This window comes from Sardina pilchardus, chromosome 14, assembly GCF_963854185.1.
Source record: "Sardina pilchardus chromosome 14, fSarPil1.1, whole genome shotgun sequence".
In the NCBI taxonomy this organism is placed as follows: domain Eukaryota; kingdom Metazoa; phylum Chordata; class Actinopteri; order Clupeiformes; family Clupeidae; genus Sardina; species Sardina pilchardus.
In genome coordinates this window covers 29,647,740-29,664,870 of record NC_085007.1, presented here as the reverse complement: position 1 = coordinate 29,664,870, position 17,131 = coordinate 29,647,740, and the positions used below count along the sequence as shown (strand labels likewise).

Genomic DNA, 17,131 nt, shown 5'->3' with positions numbered 1-17,131 from the left:
GCTGGTTTCACTGTTGTTTCTTTATGAACCTGAAGTGAGATATTTTAACTGTATGTCAGAAAGTAACCCTGAACTTAGTATTTACAGTATCTCCTCTTAATATTGAAGCCTTCTGATTTTGTTCACTACTCTCTGAGCTTATTGTGATCAACACAACAAGTTACGCCAAGGGGGAATCAAAGTCGTCAAAAAGGGTCACTCTCACTTTTTGACAACTTGGGTCCCCCCTTAGTGTATCTTGTTGTGTTGACCGCGCAGCTCAAACCAGCAACTGGTAGCCCCTCCGATATAGGGAATCTGGCATGTGAGAATGTTTGTGCAATACAAGGGATTTTGGGTTTGCATCAGCAATGAGGTCAAAGGTCATGGCTAAATGGGGTCACATTAACTGGTGGTCAGGAACGTCATCTCCCAGAGAGGTCACCTCTGCCATGCCATTCAGGTGCCTAGCTGGTGAATGTTTTCCCCCTGTGCTCTCTATCTGAGCCACCCCTATCACAGTCACTGCCTCTCTCAGGAGTGGGGATGACAGTGAAGATGCACACAGCATGTGAGGGGTCATGTAAGTCTAGGAGTTATAACACATCTAACAGGTTTAAAATATATCCCAAAAGCAAAGATAACAGCCAAATCGTGTGCATTCCATTCATACACTGTAGTATACTAACCATATAATATACACCTATAATGAGTAAAATATATACACAGGCAGTGGTGTAGTGGTAAAGTAAGAAGCAGGTCAACGGAATTCTGTGATCACAGTCATAGATATATATATTGACAATATATATCTATGGATCACAGTAAGGTGAACTGTGCCATGCGGTATCAGATTTTAAAAGGCATTTAGAACATGTTTGATGACGGTGGACGTTATATTGTCCAATATTTATAACAATACCATCAGGTGTTAAATGGTTCCTAGAGTGTTGATGAGTGTACATAATGTGAATGCGGATATTACAGTGTGATGTTAGAAGTTGCAGTTGGTGAATAAACTCTTTTGAGAGGAGGTAAACTATTTCTGAAATTTCAGAGGTGGAGAAACTGTGTTTACTTGCATTTAGCGTTCACTTGGTGACAGCTATAGGCAACACAGATCAGTAGTAGAACCTTTGAAGAGTACATTTACTAAATTTGGTAGTCTGTTAATTAAGGCATTTTAATTAGCCTACTTCCTTTAGTAGAAGTCCGAGGAAAGACATTTCCTCCAGAGACACTAACAAGATGTAAACTGGTCTGGGCATTTGACCTTTCACACTAGTCACATGACATTGGTTATTTTAAACAAAACAACCTGTTTTGCTATCCTAAGGTGAAATTTCTTCCCCAAATCCAACAGAAAAAAGCGGAACAACTTCCATACACAAAAAAAAAACGCGTTTCGGCCACTGGATGGCAGTGTTCACCAAAGATCATAGAGCGCTCTCTACTAACTTTGGTGTTCACAGCAACAGCGAGCACCCAGAGTTCGGGTGATGGTGTTCCTCACGATTTTGCGGTAGGCATTCCACATTCACTGCCGCGGTCGTTATGCCGCAACCTTTTTTCTTTCGAATTATGTTTCCTTTGCGCACTGCATAGGCCTAACTCTAACACCTAACTTCAGATGTAGGCCACGCAACAAGACTTTAGCCTACCTCAATGTTGCCTCCAAATGCAAACTCTACGTAGGATTTTAATACAGTATAACAGGCCCTATTGAAAAAGCCGCTGTTAAACCATGGGCGAATCCCAACAAGCCTTGAGTGTCGTAGGCCTAATCTCAAAGTGATTATGCACGCCCCCTGAAATCTACATACCTCCCCACTTCGTGACGTCCATGCATAGCATTCAACAAGGTCTTCTTCAACTTTTCAGAGCAGTCCATACGTCATCTCCTAAATGGTAAGTAAACAACCATGCATGCCAGACCTCCAGACAAAAAATAGACTTAGGAGCCACTGGCTGCTAAATCTAAATGTTTAGGAGCCTAAATAGGAGCCAACATGTTCATCTGCATTGCAATGTCATCTCCTTTTGTCAGTCAGCAATGAATAGAGCAAAGTATTGTAGCAACAACATCAGTGAGATAATGATGAAATAGGCCTAAGAAAATGTCTTATGGCTACCATGTTTTGCTACATACAAATATACGGTATATAAGCAAAATGAAGTGTTGCATTGCAGTGTTGCATTGCATTGAGTTATCTTGCTAACCAACAGACAGACAAACAGACAAATAAACAAACAGACAGACAGACAAACAAACAAACAAACCCCGATGAAAGCATAACCCCCTTGGCGGATCTCCCAAACATAGTTGCAAAAAGGACACACAGACAACACATTGAATGTTGAAAATGACAAACTGGACTATTTCATGGAAAATGTTCATTTTCAATTTACCAGCAACATGTTTTTAAAAAATGTTTGGATAGGGGTAACTTGTGTAATGATAAAGAAAATGATGATAAAGGAGAGATGTTTCCCAACTAATTAGGGTAACTGGCAACACAGTTGGAAAAAGAGCACCTCAGAGAAGCAGAAGCATGTAGGGGTATTCATCACTCTGTGGTAAACCTGTGCACAAATGAAACAATGTAGTTTTAATGCTTCTTAATGTGATATTGTGGAGAATTTGGGGAGTTAGGACACAATATAATTGAAACATTCAGAGAACCCAGAGAGATCTTTGCAAACAAGGGATAGAGCTGAACAACAATTTTTGCATGTGGTCTTTTGAACCTCAGATGGCACTGCTTAAAAAACAGACCTGTTTTTGCAAAGGAAATCATTATATGGGCTCAGGGAAACCTCTGATAACCATATCTATTTGCACAGTTTGATATAGTTAATTTGAAAATGTTAATTAAAAATGCAACAGCCAAAATTGTATTCGGACATGATACAGAAAATACCGTCTTATCTGGACCTGAGCTTGTTTGGACTGAGGTCATGTGGAAAAAGGTTCTGTGGTTAGACCAATCAAAATTTGCCATTTGTTTTGGAAATCTTGGACTCATCTGGGCTAAAGAGGTGACTGAGGGCCTATCCAAATATCCAACCTATCCAACTTGTTTTAGTGCTCAGTTCGAAACCCAACATCTATGATGGTGTGGAGGCGCATTAATGCATATACAGCATGCATGAGCATCTTGCACATCTGCACAATCAATTCTGAATTATGTTTACAGGGTTTGAGCAAAATATACTGCCAGGTCAAATTTAATTCTACACATATTTAAACAGTATTTCTGCATAGAGGAAGGTCCAGGTGCTAAAACGGCCTGTCCAGACCTGTCAAGTTAGGTGCATCATGGAATGAAAAACATGACAAAGAATACCTCATACGTATACCGTTGAGCCACTGAAATCCTATATCGGGCACTGGGACATTTAATTCTCAAAACTTAAGTAGTTGGTCTCCTCAGTTCCTGAACATTTACAGATTCTTTTTTAATGAAGAGGTGAGGCACAGTGATAAACATTCCCTGTCCCAACTTTTTAAAAATGTATTGGCATCAAATTCAAAATGAATACATTTTCCATGAAATAGTCACATTTTCATTCATTTGTCATGTTAGCTATGTCCTTTTTGCTGCTAAATACGAGTTTACGAGACTTGTATCATATTCTGTTTTTATTTGGAATTTACCCTATCTCCCAACTTTTTCTGATTTGGGGTTTTAATAGCCTAACATTAGCAACAAATTGCCAAATTAACAAAGATAAAACAAATTAATTCAGTGTTATCAATCTGTCTTGTTAACCAGGCGTGCCTGCAGGTGTACGTCCGTATGCACTGTGTGTACCATTAGGCTACTCATCAATGAGAGAAAATGCGTACCATAGCATTCATTCCTGCAGGCGCCCCTGTTGTTTACAGAAGGTAGTATTAGATAGCCTACACCACCTCCTACAATAAACCCATCAATAATCAGAACCTATGAAATGTTTCCTTAAGTGATATCTAAAAAATGCCACGTGACTGCCAAATGCCACGTGACTGTTGTGAATATAAAACCATTCAAGGTATGGGAGCAAAATATTGTAATGCAATAATGTAATTCCCATCAAGTATTCTCATCGTGATCTTTCAGGGACTGAACTGATACAAAAGGCGTTAGAATTGAAGTCACAGTAAAGGGCAAATTCCCAGTTCTTCATGTAGACCACGTGCTGCATTTTTAAAATAAAAGATCAGTATTCAAGTAGACCCTGGGTCAAGTTTCCCGATAACGTTGCCTTTTAACACATAAGAGGGCTCAACAAGGCACTAAAATGGTTTACTATTCAAGATGTGTTTCCCAAACTGTCCTTTTTCTTCATAATTCTGAGCAGTCTCCAAACAGATCTTCTGAATTCCTTTCACCGAACAACCTTCTTGATACAAACCAATCTGGGTTCCAGAGTGGCCATTCAACCAAAACAGCTCTGCTGTCCATAACAGAAGCCAGGATGATCGCACGGTCATCAGTACTCATTCTGTTTGACTTATCACCTGCTTTTTCGACATGGTCAAACACCGCATCCTTCTCTCTATACTCTCAAACATGGGCATCTCTGACTCTGTTCTCTCCTGGTTTAAATTCTACATAACAGATGCTCGTTTAATGTATCATGGCTTGGACAGCTGTCCGCATCTCACTATCTCACCGCAGGGGTCCCCCAGGGCTCAGTGTTGGGCCCCCTTATTTTTGCTATCTACACCACCTCTCTTGGGCAGGTTACCCATTCGCACGGCTTCTCATATCACTGCTATGCAGACGACACACAGCTGTATGTGTTTTTTCCACCTGATGACCAGAGGCGGACATCCCGGGTTCAGAAAGTAAAAGTCCTGCCAAGTACTTGATCCAACCATTTAGTAAACCAGCTCATCCTAATTAGCTGCCAGGTAGATCAGATAATTAGTGATATCACCTATGTTAAATTAACTGATAGAAAGAATATATGGCAGGACTTTTACTCGCTTGAACCAGGAAAGTCTGCCTCTGCTGATGACCTCTTGGTTTTGGCGTGGATCGTTTATTGCCTCTCAGACTTATTTATCTACATGGATGAAAGCACACCACCTCCAGCTAAACCTCTCAAAAACCAAACTGCTGGTCCTCCCAGCTATACCTACACTGTATACATAATCACAACATCCCCTCATCAATACTGACTCCCTGTCTGTGGAAGAAATGTAGGAGTCATGCTCGATGACCAAGGATAGTTCCCTGATCATGTTGCCTTAGTCGCCTGGCCGTAAAGTTTCGCACTCATATGGAAAATCAGTACCTCACTCAATATGCTACCTAACTCCTATGCTAACTCCTGGTACAGGCCATAGTCATTGCATGACTTGACTTCTGTAACACACTCCTGACAGGTCTCCCAGCCTGCCCAGTGAAACACCTTTAGATGATCCAGAACACAGTGGCGTGTCTGGTCTTCAACCAACCCAAAAGGGCACCTTACCCCGCTGCTCATCCAGCTACACTGGCTGCCTATGGCCACCCGCATCAAATTCAGGTCTCTAACACTTGCCTTCAAAGTAGTCTCCGGTTCTGCTCCCACCTGCTTGAATGCCCTCATACAGCATTATGCTCGTGACCTTTGCATTCCTCAGACGAACGATGTCTAGCTCTGCCACTGGTACGTTCAGGCTAATTCAAACTTGTCTCATCTGTTGTTCCTCATTGGTGGAACGCGCTACCAGTTCCTACTAGCACCGGGACATCCCTCTCCATCCTCAAAAAACTCCTGAAGATCCGGCTCTTCAGAGAAGATCTCTTGTAATTGCAGCACTTAACACCTGATTAGAACTGACACTTGACAGCACTGATGGATGCATCAACTTGCTCTCATTGTGCTGTACCTTTCAAATTGTTTTAATTTATTTTAGAATGGTTAGGAGAATTGTTTTAGGTTTTACATTGTTTACCATGTTGTGAGTCGCTTTGGCTTAACACTCGGGGGTCCGGGGGGCTTTTCAGACACTTTGAGGCAGTCTGCTACACCTTGACATTTTTAAGTTGTTCATCTAACTAAAAACATCTATGCAAAAGTGGCACATGTGGTTATATTCTAGAAGATCTCAACAATAATGATATGAGAGTAAAGTGGATGTAATGAAATTCGTTTTTATTATTCAGTGTAAACACAAAAACGATTTTCAAAGGTAAAGGCCTTGTAAAAACATATAACTATATCTAACCAAGACTTTTGAAGTTTGAACCTTGAAAACAAAGGTGTTAGCTACATAAAAGTTAGAAGAACATTAATATGTTAAGATATAGATAATTAAGACGTATTATTAAGGATTTAAGGAGTTAGATCATTACTGTAAGATATATTAAGTTGCAACCAAACATGTCGTTCTATCAGTATCCAGGAAACATGGCCTATCAAAACGATGCAAAACGTTTTGATTTCATAGTTTGAATGCACTGATAGACGGAATATCTGGTTGGAAGAAATTTGCCAGCATCAATTGATGGGATGTTCGTTTTTTCCATTCCAAGTGGTGCACAGGTAGTCTCATCAAAGGCTACTCAAGAACATTTTTTTCCCTTTTAAGTTTTTTTTCTTGTAAAAGTTTCGTTTCAAGACTCCCACACCAAAACGTTAAAATCATCCTCCCTCTCCTTGTGCATAATAATGCGTCATCCTGTCCCGTTAGCAATCTCACTCTCTGTGTTAATATTCGTCGAAATGATTTTTCTGCATTTGGTTTACATGCCTTGTATCACAGTTTAGTAGCGTTTCAGTTAGTTTAATTTTTCAGGAATTCAGGTCCTCCAGTACAGGGCATATTCGATCCTGGATCCAGTGCTCCTAGAGGTGGGTGGAGTAGTATGGAATAGACAGAGGGTGGGGGTTATGTGAAGTTTCGGTACCACCCCCACGCTGGTCTGCATTCAGGCTGAGTAAACTGCTGCACTTTAGAAGTGCTTCCTGTGGTCACCTGGACAGCGTTCAAAGACAAAAAAAGTTTTTAAACGCAACTTTTCCAATGCTTTAAAGAAAGCTGGTGTAAGGTTTTCATTTTGGATTCTTTTATCGCAGACGACGCGAAAGTGGAGCACTTGGCACAGTAGTGCCATATGTGGGCAAGAGAGCAGGCGATAGCTCCTTGAGGAAAATGAAAACTGCAGTATCAGAACATCAGCTCTAAATACCAATGGAAAGGCCTTACAAGCTCATATTTGTACTTATAACAGGTAAGACTTTTTTAATCTGTGCTCGGCAGCACCTTAGCCTACTCTAAACACCGGCTCTTTCAGGAAGCGCAGATAGGCATATCAGGTGGGAAAATGTCGCACCTCACAGACGTTACAGTAAACAGTATAACCTCGTCTTTTGAGAAGTTGGTAAAGTGACGTTACTTTTTATTCTTTATCTGGAATAATAAGTTCGGCCTAGGCTACTAAGTGCGTAACGACGTATAGCCTTCCTTGCGGTCACGTCATTCATCATTTATTGAACAGCACTTCATTGGATCTGTCATAGGCTACTAAAGCATAGGCTTCGTTTAATTTGACACATGCCTGTGTTGGGTTTTGGAATCGTAGTCTCATGCCTCCTTTTTTACACAAAACTCCCAAGCAGTTCAGGTATTTTAACCATTAGTCCACATCTTGAACTCATTTCCCCTAGTTACATCATGTGAAATCAATGGCACTAAAAAACCCTCCTTGATATAATTAGATGGCATTCCTAAGGCACAGCAGGTCTTGTAAAGCTACAAGATTAGTTTTTATTTTGTCTGGTAATCCTAATGGTTTTCTGTGTGGTAGAAAATTAATTCCAGTGTATGTGATAAATTCCTCAGACTCTCGTGACCTTTGCTTTGAGATTTTTGTTGTGTCAAGTAAAGACTGACTTCGTCCAGATTTGTTTATCTGTTTTGGATTACTACTGCTATTGTTTGTTTTCTGGCTGTAGCTATAGCCCTATGCAAATACTCCCAGGCTGAATGGAATGCAACAAAAGCGTCAGCAAACAAGACTGTATCCTGTACTCCCCATGACAACAGCAGCAACTGTGCAGGTACAGTCTCACTGGAGCTTTGACGTCCTTAACACAGTCACTCTCTCTGTCTTTATGCCCATGCCCAAGTAACACACACACACACACACACACACACACACACACACACACATATTTTGATCCTTCTCTCATACCAGTCTTTACGATGGGCTCAAGAATTCATCCGACTGTTGTTGTGTCCATCTGACCTTGTACATTCTGAGTGATGATTGTGGCCATTTCACCCCTCTGGCTGATGGTGTGAAATGTAATACGTTTCTATGACCAACAAGTTTGGCTCCTCTTTGTCAAATGGAATGTGTCTTGAATAGAGCCATTGTATTGTAGAAGTCTGAAGTTTATCAATGATATAAAGCTAAACCATTTAGTCCCAGTCTTACAGATCAGTAAGAACAGATCATTCATCACAAAATAATATAGAGGAATGGAAAATTGAACTTCATTTCTAAGCTTTTCGCAGAAATGTAGAGTTGTTCTCAGCAGGTTCATGTTTCTGCTGGTACATGTGTAGATCACATTACACGAGTGGCCTCTCAGTAATTAGACCCACGACAATTTAACTTCCTAGTCTTTCTGAAAGATCCTCTCCGGTTTCCTGAAGCCAGGTTTTTACACTCGCTGGATGGTACTGGCAACTAGCACACCTTGCTAGCTTTATAATGACCTGTACTATACTCTAGAAACACCAACACACGCTGCTGAGTTACTCTTAGGCACTCTGATAGTGTAGGCTACTCTTCACCTTTACTTAGCCATTGTTGTTTGACTGTTTTCACACTGAAGTGTGTTCAAATGTCAGTGCAACATTCTTCGGTTGGCTAAAATTGTAAGCTGAAACACTGCGTCACTGCCTGCCCAACCTCCAGAGCTTCAGAGATATTTTAAGAAATGAACCAAACAAAACCAAAAACAGAACGCCCAGATGTGCAGCCTAATTGCATTACTTAAGTGTATAGTTACAAGTTCTGGGTGAAGTCAGGGAGACAATCCTGGTTTCATTGAAGTGAAGTCATTTAAGATGATGTTTGGATTGAATACACCCACACTGAGCTTGAGTGAGGGAACACTATTGTTGTGCACAGACAGGTGCTCATATGGCAGAGATGTGTTTTCAGGCTCTACCCAGGAACGTTGCCAGCTTGCTAAGAGCAGGATTGTTAAATATCTGTTCAATATTTGCTATCATAATAGCCTTGGGTGAGAGTATTTCTATTGTGGCCAACCATAATGGAAGACAATTTGAATTATCAACTGAAATTACAGCACCGTGGACAAAATGAAATAAACAACAAGTGATTAAGGTCTGTCAGTAGAGCCAGCATTGTGATTGTTGTATAGTCATCAGCGCATCCGTTGCTGTGTTTGTGTGCCGAGCAGTGACCAAAGAGACCCATACATGGAATGGCCATTTCTCCAAGTGTCCAGAGAAGTACAAGCACTACTGCATTCATGGCATGTGCCGCTTCGTCACGGAGCAGAACACCCCGTCCTGCCGGTGAGCTTATAGATCACCCTGACGTGTGTCTAGGGTTTTAATTCAATTTGAGTGGGTGGGTGGCTATGGGAGAGGGCTTGGTAATCAATCAGTGCAGAAAGAAAGTAGGTTTTGTTCTATCTGTTCCTTGAATTTGGTAATGCAGAAGAAAACAAGCACTGGTGGATGGGTTGGGTAGTAATAATATTTGTTATTATTATTTTGTAGCTTACAGTGATGCATGACCATAAACACAGCTTGTGCGACTGGATCTGCTCAAATCAAACAAAGACTGATGCCCAGTGGGTACAGAGACCCACATGCAGTGTTCAGTGAAGGACAATACTCTGGTCACATCAAAGCTGCGCATAACTGGCCTGAGGATTCAGGAAATGAAAGAAAGCAGACAGTTTATATTTCAAAACCATTACATTCAGACCAGGGAAGTTATCGAATGTAGAAAAGTCTAGTCATTTCATTCTTATGTCATTTGGGATACTATTTGACAATTTAATGTTCAGCTCTGTGCAAAACAAGAACGTGCATTTACCTCTACTTTTACACCATCTTGTGTGTTCTATTCTTTTTCAAATGTTGTTGTTTTTTATCACTCTGTTGAAGGTGTGCCAGTGGATACACTGGTTCCCGGTGTGAATATTACCAGTTTGACTGGCTCATAGGAGATAAGAGGCAGATCATCATTGCCTGTGTAATTGCAGGGCTTGTTCTCCTCATCATTCTGCTTGTGTTCATCTGCGTATGTACACAGTGAGTTACCCTTTTTACAATTCACACGTCTTACTTCAGCTTATGTACAGTATGTTTGATCAATGCTGGAACATGGTAACTTGTATTCGCATAATTTGTCTAACTTCATTGATGAAGGTGATATTATGGAGATGCAGCCACTTTACACAATTCACAATACACACTGCAATCAGACGGACTGATTTATAATCATATGCTTGCTACGGCAAATGGATGATTTGAATAATAACTTCCTAAGCCATTTTGATGATGTGCTGCGAAGTGCTTCAATTGAACAATCCCCCTTTGTGTTTTCCAGTCGACCGAAACTCTGCCGAAAAAAGAAGAGAAGGGAAGAGAATAAAGAGGATGAGATTGAAAAGCTTCGCACCATAATCTCCAGCGAGGCCTCGGCTCCGGCGTCTGAAACGGTGGCCACAAATGAGGTGTGAGGCGGCCGGCGCAGCTCCTCTGATGTCATGTCACTCATGTGCCTTGGTGGCGATGTCATCAACAATGCACCGCTGAAGGTTTCCATTTCTCTAGCAGTCAGATTTTCGCTTGGGGCAGATCAATCATATCCTTTTTGCTCGGACCCGTTCGTCTCGCCAAAACACACTCAAAGTGGAACTCCCACAGCTGTCACAGACAGATGGATGGGAATGGAAGCAAATTCCAGTAACGTGGCAGTACTCTGGGAATTACCTGGGAGAGAGAGTCGGCTCATCTGGAGAACGCGTGACCCGATCTTTCCACACCCTTATATAGACACCAAGGAAGAAGAGCGCTCTGAGCTGAGTACCTCTGCTGTCAGATCCAAGGCGCAAAGCCTCTTGGTCTTCGTCTAAACGGAGTAGAGAGAGGGATTTGTCTGCGATGCCATGCAGGCAAGCTCATGTGGTAATGGCATGTGGGTGGCCCTGTCGTAACAACACACAAGAAAGTCAGACAAAGAGAAGTCTACACTTCAGCCTTAGACTACTGAGGCGATGTGTTGATTGGGAATAAGTGACAGTGAGGGCAAAAAAGAAAGAAAGAAAGATAGAGAGAGAGGATCCTCATCCCTCACCACATAGAACGCTGTCATTTACTTGTCTGTTTTTCATGATGAAATTGATGTTCGGGAGTGCTCAACAAAAGGGGCTGTCTCTTGCTGGACAAGCAGACGGCCCCGAGGAACGATAGCTCCCATTCCTCCCGCAATCTAAAGTTTTTATTCAGCCAGAAGAAGGCAATTGGAAATGTGTGCAGCAGCCCTTGATGGCGATCTCTGGTGTAGATAAAGACAAGTGAGTGGGTGGCGGTATGACAACACGGAACTGAGCTATTCGTGCCTCAGCAGCTGTGGGGAAAAAAAAGGGATTAGCTGTGGGCCGGGGTGACATGGGTTGTCATAAAATAAGGTCTAAAGGCCCGGTGAGCATGCTGGTTGTTGGAACTCTCATAACATTCTCTTTCTTTCCACACGCAACACTGTTAGTGTAGATGCGTTTACACTTAGAGGCTTGAGATTTTCATGATATTATGTCCAGATTAATCAAGTGGTTTACCTCACATTGCTCCTTCTTAAGAGTTACAAATGTTTCACTTGTTTGTCTCTTGCAATTCATTGTGTAAGGTATTATTTTGTGATATGAAGTCTTTATTTTCAAGCTAATACATGTACTGTATACATGTACACGTAATGTCATATACAAACAACATCGGTGGAGGTCGGCTCAAATTGGATATGAAATAAGCTAAATTGTATTTTTAATTGTCAATTTTAAATGAAACAAGAATCATCAGTCAGTCCATTATGTGGCTAATTGAGTTACAATTTGTCCCACCAGCCACTTGCTTGAATGAATTCCCCTAATTGATGGATGGAATTATGCTGATTTTAAGGATGAAGGTGAATTGTTCGGTATGGTCCATTATAGATAATGAGTTTAATTTATTTATTCTTTGAAATGTGTTAATTTGTCCCAAACAATGAGTCCTTTCAGAACCTTTTCTGGGAAGAACAGAGTCATTAGCATCAAACTTCAAACCCCACAAAATTGTTTTAAGGGATTTATACTGACCTCAGTATTATATTGTTGGTTTATACTGCCAGTGCGGTACTTTAGATTGTAAAGCACATCTTAATGCAGTTTTGTTGGCAAAGCCCTGTTTACAGTTTCACTTTCCAAATGTTCATGTTTTATTCATGATTGCTAATTATACCCATTAATTATCAGATTCAATGTACACACATGCATTTTTAGAAGCTTTGTAGAGCTCTACATATTCACACAGTAAATTAAAACCTATTTTGACTTGCAATGTTCTATTTGTCACTTACTTGAATCTATGATGGACATGAAGAACAGTCATCCAAACCAGGATCATTAAGATGTTTGACAGTTTACAAGCATTCTTTCACATTGTAAAGTAGAACATTACACAGCACACTGTTCAGACTGCACATTATACAATGCATTAGACTGACTGCATGTTCTTCTCCCAGTGATTGCAGGTCAGAGAGATAGATTCTGCAATCTGACTGTTCTGCAGAACAGACTCTAATCGTACGCCTGTAGTATGGATATAGTTTATTCCGGACCCTTCCGTCTGCCACTGACGTAAAGGAATCTGGGTTCACCCCAGGCACAGAGCCAGCTCTCTTCAGCAGCCCATCCAGACGAAAAGCATCCTGCTTCTTAATGCCGCCTCCTCAGCCCACCACTGCATAGAGGAGAAGGCTGGTGACCACCGACTGCAGCAGGAGTTTCCTACAGATATTGAAGGAGCCTTCTCAGGAAAAAGCACTGAGTTTGCCTGCCCAGTTTTATCAGCCAGCTGTCCCCCAGGTCCCTAAAGGAGCATGGATGACATAATGACATGGTACTGGAGAGAGGGAGGAAGTACAGTACCCCCCCCCCCCCCCCCGTCCACCTCTATACAGTGTTGTCACAGTGCTGTCTGAGAACGTCTATATGAGTGGGATGAGTCATGAGTGAAAGTTGAAGTCTTAAACAAGACAACAGACCCTGAAGTCAGAAGTGTAATGGGTGGACATGACCAGCAGAAGCAGTGTCCCCTGTAGTGCGCTCGTGCTGACTGCTAATGCCAGACCGAAATGTCAGACTACAATGAGTCTCAATGCCACATCCTGGTAAACAGCGCCTCTTCCCATGAGGTACAGTAGGCTGTGATCAAGGTCACCAGACGCGCGTGCATCCTCAACTCTGCCGGCTTGCCTCTCAGTAGGAGGGTCTGGGAGAAATCAAAGAATATGACTCACTGCGCCACTCTCCTTATTAAGGCATGAATACTGTAAGTCCTGTATAGCAGATAAACATGGTGTTTTCCACACCATTACTTGCGATGTCAAGGCATTTGGCCTGAAATCATTCAGCACACCAGGGGGTGTCTTTTGGGAACTGGGATGAGAAATTATGTCTTTGATCGTACAAGTACAAGGACCCTCTCCAATTGCAGTAAGATGTCGAAATGACAGACACAAATTTGAACTTGATGTGATTGACCTCATAGTGTGCTTTTGGCCTAACTTGAGAAGTTGAAATATCTTATTGCATGGTTAGTCTCATGAAAGCCTGTCATTTCTTTTCCACTCTCTAGTCCTTCAACTTTGGTACCTCCTCTGATGAAAATGCTTTGGGGAACTTTGGTCCTCTATTGCCTCAGAACTGAGTCTGAAGGCAACAACTTTCCAAATTGACAGCGTGTTGTGCTCTGTGGCCTAATTACCCTATAGCCAATTCAATCTGCAGTGTGCAAACCCAGTGCAAATAAGCCTTACGCTGATAAAGCTTTGAAGAGCCGCTTCTTCACAGAGTGCTTTATTGCACTTAAGTCCCCCAGTAAGCTCCTGCCAACAGAAACTGGCCGGTGTGACCTGCAGGCGCAAGCTCGTGTTTCAGCATGGCCATAAATAGAGTGCTGTTGCCCTGATGTCAGTGATCAAAGAACGATAGGAATCCGGCACCTCCACTGCAGGCATCACGTGACGCAGGGGATACACTTGTGTGTGTGTGTGTGTGTGTGTGTGTGTGTGTGTGTGTGTGCGCAGCTGTGTGTGGGTTTGTGTGAGTGTGAGTGTATGTGCCAGTTGTTACTCATAGATTCATCAATGCCCTGTCACTTTTGCATCAGCAGATGAAATACTTGCCAGGGCCGTCTCAGTTGTCAAGGGGAAATCTTTACCTTTCCCGTTTCCTATTTTTAGCATTTCTCTCCCAAAGCAATGACTTTCTGACAGCCAACACTTTCCTCCACATCTACTTGAATGAATTCCAAAGGTAGGTTGAAAAAGTCGCCAGATCACTGGTCCACTCTGTATTTCCCTTGCTTACTGCCATGAACTGTCATGGCCAGAGAGCCAGTGCTGGGCTGTGTAATAAAGTCATAGCCAGCCCTGAGTAAAGAGAGCCCCACATGACCTTTGGCTGATGGCTTTCGCCGTGTTGTTAAAAGAGATATAGGGCAGCTGTGGAGCAAGATGAAGGGCGTGCCTCCGAAACCGCTCAAGAGGAAAACATCTCGCTGATATCGGAAGTGTGCGATAACAAGTGCCTGTGATCTAGGAATCATGAAAGATGGCTTCTCTCACGCTTTGAAAAAGTTGTGCCGCATTAGAAGTACTGTATATCGTTTCTGACGGCGCTTTAGAGTCTGAAGACTACTGTATGTGCCATCGTGTAATACAGTACAGCTGAAACTAAACTGAGATATGTTTTGCAGTTTGTTAAAACAGTATAATCTACAGCAAACTTACATATACTGTACATGTGGTGTATCATCTATATTTCAGAAAACGATGTACAGTAGAGGAATGTGACACGGCCGTAAATACAGTAGCAACAATTCCAACCTGACGTTAAACAATGGGACAATCCTACATGTCATACTACATTTATTCTTTATGAAGTAATGATGCCATGACATGGTCATGATCATCTCACTTTAGATAAAGTTCAAAATATGTCAAACAGATGAAGACATGCAAATCTTTTGAGGCTATTTTTTTTGGAAGATAAGATAGAGGTCATAGTGTCACACAATAGTGCATACTCTTATTTTTACCTTTCTTCTTTATTCTTTATTTAGATCCCCATTAGCTGTCACAAAGTGGTTGCCAGTTTTCCTGGGGTCCACCATTGAATAAATTCAGTCAGCTGTCATCAGCTACATATACGTACTGTAGGCTAAACAGTCAAGGTTTAAATGAAAAGTTAACATTCCAAATATAGTATCCTATAAGGATGATTATCATTTGCACAACATGACACAATATGAATTGATGTTTTGGAAGTAATGATGCTTGAGAACAACAGATCTTTAATGTTAATATGCAAGCAAACCATAAAATATTATAAAATAAAACCTATGCAAAACATACGGTATGATACTCTCTTGTCCAGAATGTTCATTTTCCACTCCAGCAATTCTCTAATGGCAAAAACTATTCCACCTGTATTAGAGTCATCAGTTTCTTAGGCACACATTGAGCTGATAGGTGTTGCTTGCTCCATCTCTAGTGCCAGTGTGTCTATTTGTATGCGAGACACTGTGCCATTGGAAAACACTTTGGTTCAGCAAGCGGTGCCACCCCACCCATCTGCACACCTCATTAGTTGACACAGGGTATAATTCAGTGACCTCAAAGGGATGCCTGATAGTACTCTCCATCTGTCATCAGTAATTCAGAGTTATATCAAAGCCACCAGGCTGGCAGCCTACAGCAGCTAGTGGTGGCTAATTTATCTGATACCTGTGAGCATAGGATCTTAGCCCAGCTGGTGGACACTTCAGATCTTTGAGTTTCTTTTGCATATGTATCACCAAAAAAAACAGCTTCTATCAAAAGCTTTCTTAGCTTTGAATGGTGCTTGGGCTCACAGCAATATAAAGGTGAGATCAATAATGTATGAATAAAGTAAGTTCTAAACACTGGATTGCTTTCTGAAGGAGGAACACCAGGACAGCTCTCAGAGTAAACGTTTCTAAACAATTTAGAGAGGTCATTTTGTGTTCAGAGAGTATTACAGTGAAACGGTCATGGATGCAGAGAGAGCTGATATGCCATTACTTACTACTTTGACCTTGTCTTCATTCGGTGTACTGTGTCATCAAAAGGAAATAGATTTCAGCTGATGGGCCTTGTTCTACAGTAGATTTTGAAAGTGCTCAACTTGTCAGACTCCGTGCCATTGCATTGCTACTGTACATTTGAGGTGCTTGTTGCCGTGGTTAAGCTTATGCAAGTCATGCACATGGAAGGCCTGGGCCTTGCTAATCCAAATGGAGACAGGATGATTGTTACAGCAGTAATCAGCACAGCTGCCAGTCAGTTGCAGCAACAACAACACATTCAGTACCTCCAGCTCACGTGCTGCGCAAGCTCGACATCACAGAGAGAGAGAGAAAGAAAGAGAAAGAGAGAGAGAGAGAGAGAGAGAGAGAGAGAGAGAGAGAGAGAGAGAGAGATGTGTGCTTCAATGATGATGGTTAATTGGCAGTCTATATTCAGTGTACGTCTGTCTGGTGACATGATTCACTGAGTCCACAAATAAATGAATCCATAGGCGTGATTGTTTTTAGCAAATCCTATTCATGTAACACATGTAAAAGCTAATGACAGATTGCTACAATTTGTCTAGTCAATCCCTATGTGTCATTTAAGTCAATGTGTGGAAATTCTGTCTTCTGCCACTATACTGCAAGACACAGTCGCAGGAAGGTCATGTGACCTCAGCAGAAGTTTGTCAACTAACCAACTAATTAGACCATAACTGCATGAACTCCAAGGACTTTGTGTCTGATGATGTTCTGCTTCAATAACAATAAATGCTTAGATAGCAGACTGAAAATTGTATGTTAACTTACACAGATGGTACGAGTAGA

The 17,131-nt window shown here is 41.6% G+C and overlaps 1 protein-coding gene across 1 annotated transcript; it reads left to right on the top strand.

Annotated features, from left to right (window-relative positions):
* The first annotated feature begins 6,902 nt into the window (after window positions 1–6,902).
* Window positions 6,903–12,540, top strand: btc (betacellulin, epidermal growth factor family member). Its single transcript, XM_062554237.1, has 5 exons — window positions 6,903–7,190; window positions 7,915–8,019; window positions 9,397–9,514; window positions 10,115–10,261; window positions 10,560–12,540. Exons 1-5 carry the CDS (start codon window positions 7,151–7,153, stop codon window positions 10,690–10,692), a joined length of 543 nt encoding a protein of 180 aa, XP_062410221.1. The 5' UTR covers window positions 6,903–7,150; the 3' UTR covers window positions 10,693–12,540.
* The last annotated feature ends 4,591 nt before the right edge of the window (window positions 12,541–17,131 follow it).